Source organism: Chlorocebus sabaeus, chromosome 18 (genome assembly GCF_047675955.1).
Source record: "Chlorocebus sabaeus isolate Y175 chromosome 18, mChlSab1.0.hap1, whole genome shotgun sequence".
Classification (NCBI taxonomy): domain Eukaryota; kingdom Metazoa; phylum Chordata; class Mammalia; order Primates; family Cercopithecidae; genus Chlorocebus; species Chlorocebus sabaeus.
This window is the reverse complement of record NC_132921.1, coordinates 47,836,355-47,857,298: the sequence shown is the minus strand read 5'-3', so window position 1 is coordinate 47,857,298 and position 20,944 is coordinate 47,836,355. Positions and strand designations below refer to the sequence as shown.

Sequence of the window (20,944 nt, the reverse complement as noted above, 5' to 3'; positions counted from 1 at the left end):
CAAGGGATATTTCCTCAAGGGAAGAAAACAAAACAAAGCAAAACCTGTTTCCCCAAGTGACTGTGTGTGGCTAGAAGGGGGAGAGCATCAGTAACTGCAGCAGCTGCACCCTCCCTCCCTGCCATGAGCCGTGCTGAGCGCCTCCCGCGGTCGGGGATTCTCCCTGCATGTCTTCTCACTGCGCTCCTGGCCAGTGTCCTCTGCTTCTTCATAGTTGCTCTTCCCTGATCATGTGGCTTTGCCCTGGGGTTTGGCTTGCCACAACCCCTTCTACATCTTATCAAACATTTCAGTTTTTTTTTTTTTTCAAGCTCTATTTGATGATATCCTGAGAATATAATTAGTGGTAGCCCTGTATTATAAGCAGTCAGCTTCGGTTTCTTCCATCACTTTTTTCTTTTTAAATTGACATCAGACTGGATAAGGCCAGATACCAGAACATGAGTGTGTCTGATGATCCTAGCTCAGTTATTGCAACCACTTTGTTGTTGCTGACCTGCCTATGAAAGACTGCCAGGGTAGGTGGGTCATCACATGCTATCTAGGGAAGCCCCCTCTGCAAGGTCGTGTCCCTCAGGAAGGGCCAGTGAGCATGACACAGGCTTGGACAGCCCAGCACAGACCACTCAGAATTAAGCATATACTGACTGACTGAGTTTACTCCACCTCTCCTGATTCTGTATAGGTAAGGAGCCTAAGTAATTTACAGAAGGTAATCTTGAGAGGAAACCAAGGAGGAGCTCTCTTTCTGGGAGGCTGATGGTTTTTATTTGGTTTCCTTCTTGTCTTGCTGGTTCTTTGTGTCTGTGAGTTTGACATTGGCATCAGCTCCTCAAGCTTCCCCCAGTGTCCTTACCCTGAAGAGATGCCTCTGCTAGGTCTTATATAATGAATTATAAAAACTATTATTGAATGTCTCTGGGTTAGGCACTGTTATTGGTGGTGAGAGCATAAGGTGACTAAAACAGACAAAACTCCTATGTCCTGGCGTTTCCGCTCGTGGGAGAAGTAGGCATTAAAGAAATAGCTGTACCACAACAGTGGAAAGTGTTCAGGGCACTTTGGCCTTCCAGACAAAGTGACATCTGAGCTGAGACTGGAAGGATGGTAGACCTACTTGCTCAGAGGAGGTAGGGGACAGGAAGGAGGCAGAGGGAATACAGCCTGAATTACATGGTGTATTAGTTCTTACAGTGCCATAAAGAACTGACCAAGACGGGATAATTTATAAAGAAAAGAGGTTTAATTGACTCACAGTTTCTCTAGGCTGGGGAGGCCTCAGAAAACTTAAAATCATGGCTGAAGGAGAAGCAAACATGTCCCTCTTCACACGGCAGCAGGAAGGAGGAAGTGCCAAGCAAAGAGGGAACAAGCACCTTATAAAACCATCAGATCTCGTGAGAACTCACTCACTATCACGAGAACAACATGGAGTTAACTGCCCCTCACGCTTCAATTACCTGCCACAGGCTCCCTCCCACAACATGTGGGGATTATGGGAACACTACAATTCAAGATGAGATTTGGGTGGAGACACAGCCAAACCATATCACATGGGATGGTCATGGAGTCATAGAACACTGGCTTATTCCTGAGAACATTGAAGGTGCCACACCGGGAATTCTTAGATAGCTGTTGCTCATGTGAAAACTCAGCTGGAGAACAAAGACTGCATCTTAGGCATTGTTAGGGGCCTCCAGTGCATGGCCCATGGCAGGCACTTACTAAGTGTAATAAGTGTGTGTAAGGGGTGTTGATCATAGGCAGTCTTCGCACTGCTTTCTGTTAGACTTCCTTTATATTAAAATATGTGGCATTGCTTATAAAAAGATCTGAACGAACTTGATATTTCCGAGCTGTCTCCCCACCTGTTTGGCTGGTGGCTGCCTCAGAGAAGGCTCTTTGCCAGATCAGGTGTCCTCACCCTGCCTCCCCTACCTGCTCGTCTACATTGTTTTCTTTACCCAGTTGGTTTGCCTTTGGGTTCAAGAACTTGGTCAGCAGGACATGGAAGTAGTGTTCCAGGAGTGTTTTATATGGGCTTCAACAGAGATGAAGAAGGTTCCTCACGGCCATATACCAGTCACAAATAAAGCAAAACGTCAGCCCTCTAGAATCCTTGGGAAGCTCTTCTGCATAGGTGAGGTTTCCAGGGATCTGCAGATTTACCCTGAGAAATTCAAACTATTTTAAGTCTTTCCCAATTTAACCATTCTCATTTTAAAGTATATTAGGCACCTCCCTGTGTTTTTAAAGAAGTTTATTTAAAAAAAAATTTTTTTAACAGAAAGGCCTGTATTTTAAAGGCTGTCATGCTGTCAGTGTTTCTAGAGGGTGTGACTTGCATCCGGAGCTAATGACCCCAGGCACCTGAAGACACAAATATAAGTTTTATGGTCTTCCTGTTTTCTACTTTGTAATTAGGATGTTGGTTGAAACTTGTAACTGCTGTCACATACCTGTCTTTATAACCCTTCGGCTCTTGCTAATCTGTTGATACTAATAAACTGTGAAGTTGGAAATAAACTGTAAAATTGGAAACCATATCACTAAAAGTTTTATTTACTTGTTTATATAGTTAAACTTTTGCTCTTTAACCAAATACATGTTCAATTGAGCATTGTGCTATGCACTGGGGTTACAAAGATGAATAAGATGTGTTTCTTGCTCTAAACAAGAGCAGGAGTTGGGGTATTAGGCCAGTGGGAGCACAGAGAAAGAGCACCTACACCAGACTGAAGGGATGGTGAATACCAGAGATGCCACTTCACGGGGACTGTGTTCAGAGGAAAAGGGAATGGGCTGGTCCCCAGTAGTGGCTTGGAATTTCATAATCCATGAAGTACATTGCGTATACATTGGGACTTCTATTTTGGCCGCAGAGGCCATTCTTGTGTCTGTGCATTGTTCTAGGTAGTGAGAGTCTGCTGTGAGCTGAGCTCCAGATAGGTGAGGTCTTACCTGAAACCAATGGTTTTTCATTTTTCCACTTCATAACATTATTAGTGATGCTAAGTGAATCACTTGCTTAAGGTGCTGACCCTCAATCTTCCCATTGTAAGGGTGTATTTTCCCCTTTAGAGTAACACATGTAAATATCTTGTTCCCCAAAACCCTCTCACCTAAAATTTACATGTCCAATGATGAGCCCTTTCTGAATCGCTTATTAGTTACGGATGTCACAAAATTGTGATTTATTTTCTAGTTCCAGCATTTCTTGTACATTTACTGACTGACTGCCAGTGTTCCTTAAAAAGGATTGAAAAGATCTTTATATTCTTTTCTCTTCCCTCTCCCTCTCCCTGTCTTCCAGCCCATCTCTCTTTCAGTCATTGTAGATTAATAGATTTTATTTATCTAATGCATTACAATAAATGAAGCTATTGTTCTTCCTAATATTCAAACTGTCCCAAGTGTGACTAGTGGGGAGCCCCTTCGAGCTCTTGATATTAATCCTGGAGCACCTCCTTGTTTTTTGACACAAGATATACTCAGCTTACCCTGAACATTCCCTGCCCCATCCCTAGAATCAGCCATTTCTCAAGAAGCCCTTTTATTACAGAATAACCTTTAGAAACCAAGGTTTGGGCATCAGGAGTGCCCGCTGCTATGGAAATGTCATTGCTCTTAGGCATTTTAGTGGCTAAAGCTAGGAAATGTTTTAAAAGAGAAAAAAATACATTTGTATTGATATTTCATCTGAAGTATTAATCAGTTATAAGATCTTTTCTCTTGTTTGTTAGAAATTCAATTAGGGTGATACTTTTAAGCTTATCTAAAAACCTTTCCTCTTAACAATCTTAAAGTTTGTTCTCTTACTCTTACATCTCCAGAGGGAGAAGGGACAATGGCATTAACCTCATGTTACTTGAGGAAAAAAAACAGCACTCACAAAGGTGAGATAAGTTGCCCAAAACAACCATACTTTTAACTGTGTACACTCCTGCTGAAATATTTGTACTCCTTCTGTATGAGAAGGGATCACTGGAGGTATCTCTTATATGTTATAGTAAGCTTCTTTTATAGCATTCATTTTCTATATATCTAAAACACATTTTTAATATTACCAGTATTTATCATTTATTCTGATTGCTTTCAGGTGCAGCTAAATCAAGTCCAGCAGCTAAACCAGGATCCACACCTTCTCGACCCTCATCAGCCAAAAGGGCTTCTTCCAGCGGCTCAGCATCCAGATCTGATAAAGATTTAGAAACGCAGGTCATACAGCTTAATGAACAGGTAATGCATCAGCTCTGGCCACACCTCTAGGAGCAGTGACGTATATAAGAGGTAGGGGGCCTAGGATCCCCTAGGACTGGGGTAAGGGAGGGAAGGTAAGGAGGAATCCTTGGTTTCAAGTAAGTAAGAATATAAAGAATTGTTCGGGAAGACAAAATCAGTAGCCCATGATGAATAAAAAGTGTTAGTCACAAATCTCAAAGTTGTACATTAAGATGGGGAGATGGCTTAGCCTTGCTGCAGACTTCAGGTCACCTTCCCCTCCCCTGTCCCTCAGGGCTGTCATGAGCTCCGGCTAGACCGTAGTCCATCCTTCCCACCTCTGGCCATTCTAGATAGTGCTGCATTGCATTACGGTGAGTCTGTCTCCCTCCCTCTCTTTCTAAAGGCTGAGTCAGGATTAGTCTGTCTCCCTCCCCTTCTCTTTTTTCCCTCCTTCCTTCCTTTCTTCAGCTATTAGTAGTTGAGCTCATTCTATATGAAAGATATTACGCTTAATGCTGGTAGAATAATGGTAGTAAAATAGATACCTTTCCTTCCGTCATAGAACTTGTAGATAGCAGTTGCACACAGTAGGTTATTACACGAGCTAAACAAAAAACCTGATTACTTCCCACAATGGCAGAAGTTGGGTGCTGCAGGAGCACTGAACCCAATATTTGGGGGATCTGAAAGGCCACAATTGTGTTTTAAGTAGAAGAGCTTTCCTTTTAATTTAGCATTCCTCACAGTTATGGTAAAATCTAGCTAGCTCCACTGTCTTTGAAATTTTCATTATAAAATCTTAGGTACTTCTCATCTTTCCTAAGATTATATGTAGCTTAAAAGTAATAAAAGCAACGGGTAGTGGAGGGCCCATACAGGAGAGCCTTTTATCCTGGCTACCCTGCCGCTATGAGAGGAGCCTTTACTCCAGGGCCCCAGGCTGTTCCCAGCCACTCACTGGGCCAGTCGTGGTGATTAATCTTATTCTTGATGAGCCAGCAAGAGTTTAGAAACAGCTTTTGTGATAATTGTATATTTGTAATCAAGAATCTAGTTTAATGAAGGCAGTTTCTTAGCTAGGGTGTTTCTTTACAATTCTGATCACTTTATGGAAAAAGGTGTAAAAACTTAAGCCATCCAGCAGGTAGGACTTGGATTTGGAAACTGGAATGTTCTAATTACCTACTGATTCTCAGTTTGAGTCCTGTTTCCAATAATGACTTCTTCTCAATTAAAAGGCAGTAAGGACAGTCATAAAGAGCCTTGGGCCACATGTCTCAGGCTCCAAGAAAATCAGAGTAGACCTAAAGGCTGTAATGCCTTGGACCTAAATCTCTGTAATGCCTTGGACCTAAAGTTGGTCCTCCCATATCCATGGGTTACCACATCTACAGGTTCAAGCAGCCAAGTATTGCAAATATTCAAAATAAAAAATAGCAATACAAACATAAAAACTAATACAAATTAAAAATAATACAACATAACTATTTACATAGTATTAGGTATTATAAGTAATGTAGAGATAATTTAAAGTATACAGGAGTATGTGCGTAGGTTATATGCAAATATGATATCATCTTATATTGTCGTATATCAGGGACTTCAGTATCCATGGGTTTTTGTATCTGAGGGACAATCTGGAATCAATTCCTCTCAGATACCAAGGCACAACTGTAGAACTCTTTTTCCTTAAGGAACCCAAATTCTTTTGGTATCTTTCTTATCTTGTGTTTCTTCATGACTCCTCCCTCTCTTCCCCGTCTACCACACCCAGTGTCCCACCTCTCCAGCCCAAAGTATGACCACGTGGAAACCTTGAGGTTCTCTTCCTCTCCTTGGGGCTGGCTCTGGGCTCCCGTTAGCTCTCCAGATCACACACAGCCCATCCCCAGGGAACCCAGACCTCTAAAATGCCTCCACTAAACCATCCTGCCATCCACAATGCCACCCAGAGAACTGAGTGAGAAGACAGAGGAATGGTCCAGTGCCACCTTCCTGTTATCATCCCTTCATTACTTCCAAAAAGCCTCACTCCCCATTTCTGCCCCCTGACACCTTCACACCGAGGAATGTGCCTCCCCCTGTCTGTCCCTCAGAAGGAAGACACACCCTGCATTGTGAGTCCTTCAATCAATATTACTGAGCACTTACTCCAAATTTATATCCATGGTTAACTGTTGCCGTTCCCTCCTTTTTCTGTCTTGGAGCCAACAGGATGCCCCCCGAGTCTGGGAGGGGGCCCCCACAGGCATCATGGTGTTGGAACAAAGAACACTCAGGTGAGGAGAGGCTGAGGGGAGACCCTGATGCTGAAGGGTGAAGCACAGTCTTCATTGAGAAAGGGACAAGTGCCATAAACTGGGAGGATTCTCATTTGCTTGGCCTCTTGCATTTTCTCAGGCAATTTACCATGATGCACTAAAGCAGTAATACTATGCTAGACCAGTCCCATGAGAGAAATGAATCAAAAGACATACAGTAGGAAAAGTCATAAACAATATAATTAGGGACTTGTTCTGGATAGTGGGTTAGCCAACCAGAAGTGGGTTGGAGTCAGTGGATTAGCCAACTGGAAGTAGGTTGGTCATTGCTCAGGGAGCGCAGGTGAGGCCAGGGATGGGTGTCGGTTAGCCCAGGCAGAGACTATAGCCATCACTGAAACAGCAAGGCCTGCAGGAACCTGCAGTCTATGGCCACACTGGGAGGAGTTGGAAGAATCATAAGAAGAGAGCTGCTTCTCCTTTTCTAACATCCATCTCCAGCATCTCCTTCATCACTTAAGCATCTGCCACAACACAAGAGGGATGAGGCTGGCATTGGTCTTTGTGAATGGGACTATGACAGTGGAATTTTGCTTGCCAATTGATCTTTCATCATATAAGTTAGCTAGTGTTGGTTTTTACTAGGGAGTGTTGGTAGTGGCAGCTGTTACCTAATGCATGTGGAATATCACTGAAGCCTGATTTGCACTAAAGGTTTGTCTGGAAAAGCCTCAGCTATTTGTTCAGTGTGCAGAACAAAGCCCTAGGGGGCCAGACAGACCCAGTTTTCGTGGGTGGGATGTGACCTTGCCTGGTACAGGGGGCTGAGGGGTGGTGACACACCTAAGCTGCCACAGATCATCTGCTGGCACTAGCACAGGATTGAGATGGATTTTGTGTCCAAACCTGGGGTGAGGTTGGTTTGTTTTAAAGCAGGAAAGGATTTCTAGAATAAGAGTTTTCTTTTTTCTGGAATTTAAGCTGGTCACCTTCACTTTTTTTTTTTTTTTTTAACATCTTACAATTGTGCAAGCTATAATATTAATAGAAATGAGTTAAAAGCAAACTGGTTCTCCACTGCTTTGCAAGCAGCCACCTGGGGGCATCAGTGAGGGTAACCCTGAATCTACAGGATGGATATGGTCTGCCAGGTGCGCAGGAAGAGGGTGGACGCTGCATGGGGTCAGTGTGTGTTTGAATGAATCAGTAATTCCAGATGGATAAAGCATACACAGAGGCCCAGAATTATTAGGAGAGAGTAGGAAATTTTGCATTCCAAATGTAAGTTTTTGAAATTCTATTAGGGGTGATTTTTAAGATAATGACAGAGAGATTTTACCTAAGGAGGGCCATGAAAGATTTAATTTACCACCTGAAGCATATACCCTACATAAAAATAAACAAAGGGTTTAAGCAAATGGAGATCCTCGGAGACCAGGAACAGGGTAATAGTTTGGGCCTGAGTGTAGCTGCTGTGCCTGGTAGACCGAGATTTGAAGCCAGATCTAGTCACAACCCCATCAGGGTTTCTTTAGCTCTGGATGTCCGAGTTCTTGGACCCTCTTTTGACCACTGCCTCCTCCCTTCACTTAGACTGTTCTGTAGCCACTCTAAGAAGCTGCACATCCCTGGAAACTCTGTGAACCAGGATCGAGAGGAAGAAAGAAGGAATGAGGGTTACTGTGCTGAGGGAGTAGGCCTTCCTTGCCCTTCTGCCTTCCCAGTGACGTACCCAAAGCCCGAACTGGAGAAATTGAGACAGATCCACTCAGCCAGGCTTTCGGTCTCACCCAGTTTTGCTCGTGTCGCGAAGCCCCACTTTCTCCCTGGAGAGCGTTTGTCTAATGTGGCTCAGTATCATTTGTGAAAGGGTCTACAGCGAAGGGCGGCTTCCATGCAAGTGATCTAAGGGAGGGAGAGTCCTCAACATAAATGTAAATAGCCGTGCTTACAGCCTCTCTCTTCTGCTGCTCTTTCCTCCTCCCATTCTCCATTTCCTGCAGAAGATGAGCAAGTATTTCAGTCTGTTCAGGCTGCTAGAGCAGAGTACTGTAGACAAGGTGGCTTACAAACAACAGAAATTTACTTACCACAGTTCTGGAGACTGGGATGTCCAAGATCAAGGCGCCAGCAGATGCAGCGTCTGCTTGAGGCCCCATTCTTCATAGATGGCACCTTCTCGTCTTCACATGCTGAAAGGATGAATGAGCTCACTTGGGCCTCTTATCAGGACACTCATCCTATTCATAAGGGCTCTACCCCCATGACAGCCACCTCCCAAAGGCCCCACCTCCTGACATCATCACCTTGGGTGTTAGGATTTCAACATACACATTTTGAGGAGATACAAACTTTCCGACCACAGTAACAAGTTAGAGGAAAGATGTGTTCCCGCCTATGTTAGCGGCAGACGAAAGCTCACTCCCAGCCTGCGTGGAACCGCACAGGCAGAAGGCCCATGCTGTCCCTGGTTAATAAACGCCATTTGCCTGAAGGGAATGATCAGAGTGCTGTGGAGAATTGGACGTTTTGGCCCAGGGTCAAGCTCCAGACAACAGTCCTGTTGTTTCTCCCTCAGACTTACACATCGGTTATTTCTGCCTCTCTCTCTGTCTTTCTCTGTCTCTCTCTCTCTCTCTCTCCCCTCCTCTCTCCCCATCTCTCTCTGTTTTGGGTTTTATTTACAGGAATTGCTGGTCACTTCTTATACATATTTTGGGTGGTTTTTTTTCTTCACTCTCACTCCATTGCAGGTACATTCATTAAAACTTGCCCTTGAAGGCGTGGAAAAGGAAAGGGATTTCTACTTTGGGAAGCTGAGAGAGATCGAGCTACTCTGCCAAGAACACGGGCAGGAAAATGATGACCTCGTGCAGCGACTAATGGACGTCCTGTATGCTTCAGAAGAACACGTAAGTGTGAGGAGCACGTGACTCCTGTGTTCTAAAATGACTCTCTTGGTCAAAGCACAGTAGATCAGCACGCGTTAGAACACGTCCTCAGGACCTCAGTGAGAATTGCCACTCAGCTGAGTGCGTTTGATGGTCCCAAAGGAATAAACCTCATTATCATCATGATCCATTGACCCATGCCTAGGGGACAGGCAGTCAGACATTAATCTGGGAAGAGATGGGTGGGGTGGGGAAGGCTTTGACAGAAAAATAGGCTTATGCAGCCAAACTCCAAGTGGTCTGCAGTTCTCTGAGCAAATGAGCATTAAGAATTTGTATATGGATTCCTCCTCCTTCATGCAAATTCGGAGTGTAAAGGAGAAAATAATCTAGATGCTTTTCCCATTCCCAGAAGGCCCATAACTGACTGTTTTTACTTCGTGGGTAGTTGTCTTGGTTACTCATTGCCAGGACAGACCAGAGCTGTGGGACAGCCACATGCACACCTCCTTCCTGGGGAGGACCTGCCAGCAGAGTTGCTGTTCACAAGTGCTGATGGAGACCCAGGATGTGGCTGTGTCAGGGTGATGAAAAGCAGATGTGAGAAACGGGGGAGGAATAAGAATCTAGGGAGCAAGGAGAGGAAGGGGACAGGATGTGTGGCAGAGTCTGAGGCAAGGCACCCCGGGTCTGCCAGGGGCAGGAGAGAGAGGCCCAGCAGCCAGAGGCGGGGGTGGGAGCCCGATGTGGCTTCACCTTCCACTGAGCCAAGCTGAGGGGTTGGGGTGTCCAGCTTCTTTTATGTCAGGCTGATGCTAGTGGAAGCGTCCCAGTCTCTGGGCTGGAGGCCTGTGATGTTCTGAGGGCCTCCCGTGGAATTGTATGTGTTGATATCTCTATAGGACGTAGCAAGCCATCAGCACGTTTGCTTTCTTATTCCAGCTGAATCCCAGGCAAATGTTTTCTCCATTTATGCCTCAAAATACTAGCACTGAAATTCTCCTAAACTATAAGGCGCACTGTATCTGTGGTTTGGAAGCTCTCTACCACTTTTTTTTTTCGTTTCTTCCAAATGTTTTGGTTTAAATTATTTCTTGGTTATCAATAGCTCAGAATTTGAAGCCCCGAGAATCTACCTGGTTTCCATGATGGCTTCATAAAATTCGGTTCTCAGTATTTTCAGATCTGATGGAAGAAACCAGAGACTGATTTGTAGTGTGTCTGCAGCTGCCACAGCGTCACATATATGATGTCCTGTGTGTACAGAGTGCTTGCCCTCTGTAAGCACTAGATGGACTATGGTTATTCTCTTCACAAGCTTGTTTGAGGCTGAATCAGCTGAGGTCTCCACAGCACCGTGAGGCCGAGCGAATGGCGCTGCTGTCTGCAGTAATGCCTGCTAGTGGGAATAAGGCCCGCATGCAGGATCGAATCTTCTTCCCAGCCCTGCACTTCAAATGAGGGAAACCCTGAGTCTAACCTCATGCCAGATTTTGTCCCAAGAGGGAGTCCACGTGCAGAAGCACTGTCTGACAGTGAACTCCAAATGAAGCATTGGAGAGGTCCGCCGAATTCCCGGCTAAGGATAGGTGGACAGCCTCAGGCAAGAGCTCTTGCCTCCTGGGTGTGATTTCCAGGGGGTCTACCTAGATGACCGCACTCAGTTTCTGTTCCGCCATACCCGTCACCACCCGACCCCCCCACACACACATCCCAGCACCACCTTGCCACCATCTGGATTCCGAGAGCAATTCCTGCAGTGTACGTGCCACTAAAATGCAGGCATCCCAAGAAGAAATAACACTTTAGGCCAGGCGCGGTGGCTCACACCTGTAATCCCAGCACTTTGGGAGGCTGTGGCAGGCGGATCATGAGGTCAGGAGATCGAGACCACGGTGAAACCCTATCTCTACTAAAAATACAAAAAATTAGCCGGGCGCAGTAGCGGGCTCCTGTAGTCCCAGCTACTCGGGAGGCTGAGGCAGGAGAATGGCATGAACCCGGGAGGCGGAGCTTGCAGTGAGCTGAGATCGCGCTACTGCACTCCGGCCTGGGTGACAGAGCGAGACTCCATCCCCCCCCCCCAAAAAAAGAAGAAATAACACTTTAAGGCCTCATCATTCATTAAGACTGAATAATAAGTTTAGCAGACACCTCTTCTTCTGAGGCACCTGGGTTGGGGTTTGAGGTAGAAGGGCCTAGGGCTTGATGTGTATTAGCTTATTAGCTCCTGTAATTCTCTAGAGCATCCTGTTAGGATTGTTAGCTATTGTTGTCATCCCATTGTAGAGATGAGGGAAACTAAGGCAGCAGAGAGGTTGAATAATTTTCCCAAGTCTAGGAGCAGAATAATTTCCATTTGAACCCTGAAATCTGAATCCTGAGTTTATGTTCTCCCTTCTCCAAGTCTGAGCCACCTTTTAAATGGTATTATGACAGTAGTAATGGCTAATACCGCTTGAGCATTTAGTATGTGCTAGGGATTGTATTCATGTCCTACGTAGATTTCTGATCTTAACCACATCCCTGTGAGGTGAGCAGTTACTTATCTACATTTTATAGTGGAAATTACTTACCCAATGGCCCATGGTTAATAAGCTCCAGCACTAGGATTTGAACACCGATTTATCTAACTCAGAGGCTAAAATCATAAGGACTATGTTACCTCCCTCGCCGAGTATTGGTTACCATGGAGCAGGGAGGAAGTGAACATAGTACCAACTGGGGAAAGCCTCAACATTGACTGTCTACTTGACAGTCTTCAGTTGGACACACTGAAAGTTTCCAAATTTTTACCTGGGTTTTCTCTAAATAACTCCCCTTATCTCGTTTTATTGATTTGCACTTTCAAAAGCCTAGTTGTGGCCTCTTTTTCTGGGCATTCATCTGATTTTAAATCAGCATCCATGAAGAACTTCAGTTTTCTTCTAGCCAGTTTGTAACTTTTTTAAACCCACTTTGTTGTATCTCTGGCACTGTGCTGACATCATCAAATAGATTTAAGGAAAGGAAGAGAGAGGGAAAGAGAGGCATTGCCCTGTAAGTATATGCTGGGTAGTACCCAAAATTCAAGAAGAGAATTACTCAGAGTAACCAGGCAGTTGAATCTGGCAGAGAAAACAGCCTTAACATAAATTGCATGTGGGGGTTACCAGAGCAAGATGTTCAGATGCAGTTGCTGGCTTAATTTTTCTAGTTCCAGGATATTTTTATTGCAACTTTGTGTCTGTAAAACTCCAAAAGAGACACATCAGGCTATACTGACTTTTCTACAGAGAGTAAGCCGTTTGATCTGGAATGTGCCAGGTGTCCTTGTCTGGAATGTGACAAGACCCATTTTTTTAAACCTTGGTTTTTATGCAGAAAGAAAAGGAAGACTGCAGTGGGCCTGGACGCCATGCTAGGTGCTTTCCATATCCTGTGCATGCCTGACTCTGCCAAGAGGTTCAGGAGCAGCTAGATACTCTCCTTTCTGCCCCCCAGCACTCCACCTCCCATAGGTCCAAGAAATCATCCTAGATCTCTTAAAGCCTCCAAGTATTTTCATTTCTCCCTGAGAATATGGAATCTGGTTTCTCTGGAACCACCCAGAGCACATAGCCAGTCCTACTCTGAGGGAGTGAGCCTTCCTAAAGCTGTACCCTCGCCTACCTTCTCCTATGTCTATGGTCTGTAAAAGCATCAGGTTTGAAAAGAATGTGCTTAGTGGTTATGATGCCACCATACAGCACTGCCCCCATCTCTGGGAATCCTGCTTTTGCCTCACTGTGCTTTCCCCTGACATTGTGTCCTGTTTTCTGGCCAGCCCCACACTTGGGTGATGGGTAGATTTGCACCCATGTGCAGGGATGATGTGCAGGGATGATGTGCATGGCATCTGGGAGGAAGTGCCAGCACTTTGTTCATGATGCTGTTGGTACAGCTGTGTGTACAGAACTGAGATGGCACCGATGCCTGGTTGTCTGCCTTTCCCAGAGCCCTCCTGCAGATAGAAGGCCAGGTTGTAGCACGTGCTGTTCAGCTGAACATAGATGGACACGCTTTGCTTTGACATTTGAGGTAGGAGGATTTGCTGGGGAGATCTCTTCCCCTGAGTGATTACTTAACACTTTTATTTAGTGATGATTGGCCTCTGATTCTTATATTTAAGCCATCCCAGAATATGATGTGTGGAAGATGTGAAAATCCAGGTGGGAGTTTTGAGTAGAAAATAACAGAGGTGGTTCAATTCCCAGTTGTAGAAACCTAATGAAAGTTTCCAGAGCAGATACTTATTATGTTTTCCCCTGATACTTAGCTTTGGAGCCACAGGAGTCTGGGCTGAGGCATTGGCTACCTGCTCCCTGTGGATTCTGTCAGCTGAAGGGCACCAGCTTATGAACAGTGACTTGTTTCCTGCAGGGACAGGCTGTGCTTCTGTCACTGGAGGTCCTCTTGTCACTGGGCTAAGTGGTGGCTATAGAAAAGACCCAACCCCACCTCAGAGGAGCTCCCAGTCCCAGTAAGGGTGACAGACAGGGACATGACTAACTGGAATATGTGTCAGATGATGACAAATGTGATCATGGAGACATAAATAAACTTGCGTGGGGAGCAGATAAAAGCTGCCTGGAGGACCACACAGAGACTTCACAGCAAAGTTGGCATTTGTGTTGGATGTTACAGGGCGACTGGGAACATCAACAGCTATAGAGCTAAGGTAGGGAGAAACTGCATGAGCAAAGCAGAGAAGACAGCCCAGCAGCCACAGCTGGCATGGTGGCAGGAGACGGCTGCAGGGTGGTGCCTCCCACAGCTAGGAAGCCAGGAGCTGTTGGAGCTTCCTGATGGGCCTTCCTCTCTCCTTTGCCCCCATTTTCCTCCCACAGTGGCCAAGAGCCTTCTTCAATACCGTCTTCCAGTTTGCCTCTCTATCTAATGATTATAAGGAAACTAAAGAATGATAGTCTTCTTACAATCACTCACAGCTAAACAGAAAGATGTGAATAGATCGATGCGCACATAGTAGAATTATTAAGTGATGCTCTGGTGCATTAGTCTCATATTTGGTATAGGTTTTGCCTGGCCTCCTACTTAGACATGGGTTTAAGTTCTTCATTCTTGTATAAGGCATAGAAAAAGATTGTTTTTTTCCGTGAGCCTGCAGTAGCATTGTGTGGGCTGTGAGCTCTCAGCTGTGATTTGTAACACCTCAGAATTACAGATGTGTTCTGCCAGACTCTCAGACTGCCTTAACTTGCACGCCAAGCATGAGCAATCCATTGATAAATTGGGAGCTTTGCCGGTATTTCCCAGTGAGAGCTGTCTGGGGTCCACAGTTCCTGCAGACCCATGACATCACAGAGGGGTCCTGTGACTGAGACTTAAGCTGGGTTTGCATGAGGAGCAGCTGCCCTGGGCATCTGGAAGCCTCAGAGCCATAGACAAAGCCAGCAAAACTGCCATCTTGTTAGATGTGTTTGGAAAGGAGGCCTAGCCTAGTGGCTTCCTGGCCCTCTAGTTTGTTACAGGCTCAATGATTACTTGAATCTAGGTCTTTCAACCTTAACTCCATTAGCCCACAGTAAACTCCTGGTTGTGACGTGAGCAAACAAGAATTTCTGCAAAATGTAAAACAGATCCTCATTTCTGAAATCTTTTCAGCAGTCTAACATGCACAGAAACAATTATATAAAGAAAAGCATACTTTAGACCAACTGAAGTTTGAGCAATACAATATGGAAGACACCACACTCACGTTCAAGAGTTAGGATGCCGAATAAAACAGCATACCTCACCGCGGGGGGCCCAGAGCCTGGCTGGAGAGACAGATGTGTAGCCAGCCACCCAGCAGGAACACACGCAGGACTGTGGTGCGCCCTCCCACCGAAGCAGAAACCAAGGATAGGAAGCCTGGAGAGGGAAGCCATTCACTCGGGGGTGCAGGCAGTGAGAGAGGCTTCAGGGAGGAGTGACTTTCTCGTAATTTAGAGGAGTATGTGGCAGGACAGACAGCTGGGAGTTCCCAGCCCACCATTCCTGTCAAACTCCCATGAATGTCAGTTTCATTCTTCTCCCCTGGATGAGAGGAGAGCACTGGCTTAGGAAGGCCAGTCACTGTTTCTTGTCCTGCGCTGGTCCAGGAAGAAGTTCTCTCCTGCTCCCCTGAGTGTGTATGGCCACACTGTCAGTGAGGCACTGACTCTGAGCTGAGAGGACCCGCCTCACATGTACCAGGCAGAGGGCAAAGCATTGTACAGAGGAAGTGCCAAGAGCACAGCTGCTGTAATGCCTAGCGGTCTGGGGTCGATCCGGCAGAAGGGGAGTAAAGAGGGGATCAGGGCTCTCAGATCTCCCCGAGGTCAAAGAGCACCTGCAATTAAAGAATTCAGGAGTGCAAGGGTCAGGAAGACACATGATGTGATCAGAGAGAGCAAGAGGTTGGGCCTAACATTGCAGAGGTGGAGCCAGTTCTAGGTGGTGAACACAGGGTGGTCACGGGGTAGGGAGAGCTCACATTTGCTGAGTAAGGGGCCTGTCGGCACAGTAAGAAACAATGCCAGATTTTATCCCAAGTTTTCAACACAATGTCACTGTCTACTGTTGGTTGTCACAGAAACGGTTACTTTTTTTAAAAATTACTTGCACTTCTAGAATATATTCCAGAGTTTTCCCACTAAGAAATAATAACCACAGCTCACATTTCTGTTTACCATGTGCCAAACACTCTTCTAGGCACTTTACCTATTTTAACTCATTAACTCCTCTATTGGATTCGAGGAGTCCTTTGATTCATTGATTAATGAAATGCATTGAAAATGCTCCTACATGGATACTCTTATCCCCAACTTTACAGATGAGGAAACTGGGCCCAGAGCAGTTAAGTTCTAGGCCCAAACCCACATAGCCTGTAAATAACAGAGCTGGGATGTGAACTTGAGTCCATGTTTAACCTTAACATTCTACTTACTGGCTCTCAGAAAATAAGTGGCTTGTGACCTTGGCTGATAGTCTGATAGTCTCAGTCATTCATTCTTGAATCCACTGCGATTTGTTCCTCTCAACACAACATGGATTGAGTCTTACATAAGAAAGATGTGGCACCAAGAATCCTATCCCTGACTTCAGTAACCTCAGCATCCAGTGGATGGGGCCAAAAGGGTCAAGACAAGATTCCAAATCAGTGTCATAGCAGAGGAAGAAAAGAAATGCTGCAGGAGAAGAGAGAAGCAGTGATCTGGAGAGATGATCATGCCATATTTGAGTTGGCTAAAGATGGGTTTGTCCTAAGCTCCAGGGAAGAGGGGCCTGACACACAGGGAAGGCTTGGGCAGTTCAGTGCTCAGGAGTCAGCATGCCAGGTGTGGGAGGCATGGGCACTTCTGTGTGTCCCAGCACATGCTCCAGACTGCATCACAGAAGCTGTGTGCCCTTACTGAGGGAACAGGGAACTCCTCTGATTAGCCATGCTCCATCAGCTTGGGTGAAAAACAGCAAATATTTTGCGTAAGTTCAGAAAATGAATGAATGTACAGATATGGCTGACTGAGGCTAGTGCTCCCTGGAGTTGGTGTTCATGACGTGCTTCACTGGGTTAGGCAAAGGAATAAATAGGGCTGTTTATTTCTAAACAGTGGGAAGAGCAACTCACCTATCTGATTCTCAGTTAAGTCAAAAGGGCCCCAAGCAGTCTTAGTAGACATCCCAAAGTCCTTGAGCTAAAGCTCCTGAGCTCCCTCGTTGGGAGGGGCCTCCTTGCCTGGGGCAACCCATGAAATGTGCCTGCTGTCCTTTCCTTAGCCTGGGAGCCTCTAACACTGCTGCTCTAGTGTCTAAGCCTACATCACGTTAGTAACATAACAAAGGGTCTCCTTCAGGCAGACACTAAGGAGCAAGAAGAATGACAGCGAGGGAGGGACTAGGAAATGGAGCAAAAGCCCACATCCCTATCCATTAGTGAGGAGTGACACCCCCACCCCCAACATACCACAGAGGCCAGGGGTGCTGCTTTTATATTACAGCAGCTTAACTCATGGTTGTCATGATGCTCTAGGGTCACTGTTTGGTTTACTCTTTTACAAAGGTTAGGAAAGTATGCCATGTATTCTATGAAGATTTCCTTCGGAAACAAAATAGTTGGGCGCCTAAAGCCTGATGACTCTGCTTTCTAGAATAATCTGTTTTTTGATCGCATGGAGAAGCTAAAGCGTCCCTGCACGTGTATCGGCCACCAGAAGCTGGGAGACATTTGCATGGCGAGTTGTGTCTGACTAAGCCTGGTGCCCTCCACAGCCTTGAGACGCCATGCTGGCAGTGGCAGTGGGCTGGGATGCTGCAGGGCCCCATTCCCAGTCAATTGTCTCAGCTGACACTTCTCCCTTGCCCACAGGAGGGCCACACGGAAGAGCCGGAAGCAGAGGAGCAAGCCCACGAACAGCAGCCGCCGCAGCAGGAAGAGTACTGACCCGCCCCAGCTGCTCTTGACACTTCCATTGTGCGTGGGAACGTTTCTTCTGGAGAATTGGAACATGTGTGGCCCCAAGCTCAACAGAAACCAGTTGTTCCCAATCTGCCGTTACCATCAACGCACTGTTGCATATGCCAGCCACTGCGCTTGGTTCCCGTTTTCTTTGCCAAGGTGTATTAGCAGACGGCCCTCTGGCCGCCTACCCGAGAGATCATAGGGTCACATACATCCAACTTCACCACTTGGCTGCTTGAGATTGGTTCTGCTCTTTTCTTCATTTCTTTCCAGAACAACTCTTTCCCACCCCAACACCACTGCCACCACCCCTCTTTTTATCCTGGTGTGAAACAATGGTAATTTGATATATGGTATTTATATTGGCATTTTTCAACCCAGTGTCACTAGATGTCACACACATTTGTGGTGCTTTGATGTTTGCAAGTCTAACCTCTGAACATAAATTTGGTCAAATAATTGGAACAAAGGGAAACAGATACTTGATATGAAAGCCATAATGACGGTGACTTGTGTCATGGGGGAAAACATAAGGTCAGTTTCTCCCTCTACTCACAATACTAAAGGGAAAAAATGGATTCAAAGCTAGGATTTCAGGGCCCAGCAGTGTTCCTCCATCAGCATGTTAGACAACTACACAGTATGTTGTTAGTTTTGAAAGACATTCACTCAAGGAAAACACCATCTCAACTTTGCCCTGTCACCATGTCCTTTGCCCGCCTGTAGCCCATTTCCCAGGTGATGCTGTTCTGTTTCTCAGGGTCCTCTTTGGTGGGCAGCCACTCTCCCTGAGATGTTGCCATCAGTTTTCTGCAGTCCAAAGAGGGTCTGGTTAGGTACAGGTCTTCCTGCCTCATTCCTCTTCCTCTTTGTGTAGGTTTCAGCCACAAAACTGTCATTCACTCTAGGGGATCCCTACCAAAGGGTAACTTCAGGTGTGCAGCCCTGAGCTCCAGGGCCCTGCACCATGCAACACACTTGCTGTAAGGCTAGAAGTGAAGACATTATTAATAGGAGCATAATTGCAAGGGAGAATCATGGTTCTGCAGTCTGGAGTAGACACTGGAATAACAGCACAGAAAAATCTATGACTCCAGTATCTTCTAGAATAAAGAATTTTCCCTCTTTAACACAAGGGCCCTTCTTGTCATTGACCTTAGCTAAACCATGGCAATTCATAAATAGAGGAAACATTAATGAATTAAAAGCATTCCTTATTTTTTTAACTAATATTTGCACATTTTCTTAGTCTCTTTCCAAGTCTTTGCCTCTTTTATTTCTTTATTTTTATTTTTTCCTTTGACAGATGGTATCCCTTCCTGGATCATTCATTTCACCTTGGTTTCTAACTTTAGATTTACTTTCACTTGTTATTTGACTTAGCAGGTGCAACAAAAACAAGAAACAAATGTGCCCACCCCACGTTCCGCTTAACTGAAAAGCTTAAAATAAATTTCTGAATTATGTATCCTGAAGCTTTGAAATTTCTTTATTAATTGATGAAATATGAACTCTAAATTCTAGCATTGAAGCTTTTCACCAAAAGAAGTCTCTCCAAAATAAATCTTTTACAGCAAAGTGATATTTATTGAGTTATATGGAAAAGATGGCTTGTATTTTTGAGATTATTACAACACACTGTGCAGACTTGGACAGATGTTCCGTGGTGTTCGGTTTCCCTTTCTTCTCTCTCCTGCTCACTCTGCATTATAGCGGCAGCGTATTTCTCTAAGGCTGGACAGCCTGGCTCTCGGCAGTGACGTCCTCCCACACCTGGTCACAAGTAGTAGTGGCATGTGCTATACACAGCATCATGCTTAACAGCGTGTTGCCCTTCTGAGCCTGTTGTACTCACTGATCTCTTTAAAAAAAAAAAATAGCTCTTGTAAAAGGTCACAATAACTCTATGCAGCTGATACTGCAGTGGTTCCTAGGCCATTCTTCATCTGCTCTGGACATCTCAGTCATACCCAGTGCTCGGTGGATCATGACCAAACCCCTGTCATGTGGATGCGCGTGAATGGGTAGCAGGGAGTCAGGATCCTGCTTTCTCCAGCAACCCCTTACTGCTGTGTAGCTTGCATAAGCCTCCCTGGTGACTCGTGCAGGAACCACTCCATTGTCCTCCAGCTCCCCAGCCTTCTCAGTTATCAACATGCTGGCCAGATCTCTTAGCCTGCAAAGAGAACTTTCCCCAGTCACTATAGTCCATTCTCCTTCCCGAAGGCTTGGGGCAGACCATTCGTTTATTTACAGAAGAGCTATACAGTCTTCTTTCTGGCCCCATCTTAAACGTCTTCTGTTGGGCTGCACCCCGGATGATGTCTCAGATGCTTTGGGGAATCTTTAACAGCTGAGTTTGAGTTGGTCTTCTTAGGCTGCACCTCCAGCCTCTGCGCAGACCCCCACTCATTTCCCATGGATGGTGGGACCCCATCATTCTCTCATCTCGGTGTTCAGGGCACGCTTTCCTTGGCGGCCCCTGGTCACATGTCATCAGGCTGGGCGGGAAGTGTCCCTGGGTGCGTGCTCCACTTCTCCCTCTCAGGAAGCCCAGTTTCATCCTTAGTCCCCTCTCATGCCCACTGTCGGCTGGTTATAGCACTTCCACTGCTGCTGTCAGATAGGAAGTGATCGAAGCAGGGGGCAAAGAGAAAGTCCATGTTTGTTCTAAGCAGAAAAGCAGGAAAAAAAAAAAAAAAAAGAAAAACACCTGTTGACCTGAGAGAAGTAAATTCCAGAAGGGAACCAAGAACTCTTCCCTTCCCTGGTGAGTATTTCCATTATTCCGTTAAGGTTTAATATGCATTCAGATTACTTTTACTAAATAGTACACCATAAAGCTTTTGTTATATATTAAATGTAAACTGAAAGGAATGTAAACATATGTATTGTTAATTATAAATATAGATAAGTAATGACATAATAGATGAAAAAGTCTTATTCAGATGTATCACATTCATTTTACATTACCCACCTATTGTCGCATGGTAGAATAGTTTTTTGTCTCTGAATATGTGAATAACTTGACTTGCATTGATCTTTTTACATATTTAATAAAAAAAAAAGTATATGTTAAAATCTGCCTGGAGTTACAGATTCTTACG

The 20,944-nt window shown here is 45.4% G+C and overlaps 1 protein-coding gene across 4 annotated transcripts in view; it reads left to right on the top strand.

The window, feature by feature from the left end:
* MAPRE2 (microtubule associated protein RP/EB family member 2) overlaps positions 1–20,547 on the top strand; it is a 163,926-nt gene extending 143,379 nt beyond the window's left edge. For all 4 annotated transcript variants that reach the window (XM_007974267.3, XM_007974270.3, XM_007974269.3 and 1 more), the window contains 3 exons: positions 4,100–4,239; positions 9,239–9,397; positions 17,745–20,547. In XM_007974267.3, the coding sequence (XP_007972458.2) occupies positions 4,100–4,239; positions 9,239–9,397; positions 17,745–17,819 (374 nt within the window). In that variant the 3' untranslated portion in view covers positions 17,820–20,547. The remainder of the gene's footprint in view (positions 1–4,099; positions 4,240–9,238; positions 9,398–17,744) is intronic.
* The last annotated feature ends 397 nt before the right edge of the window (positions 20,548–20,944 follow it).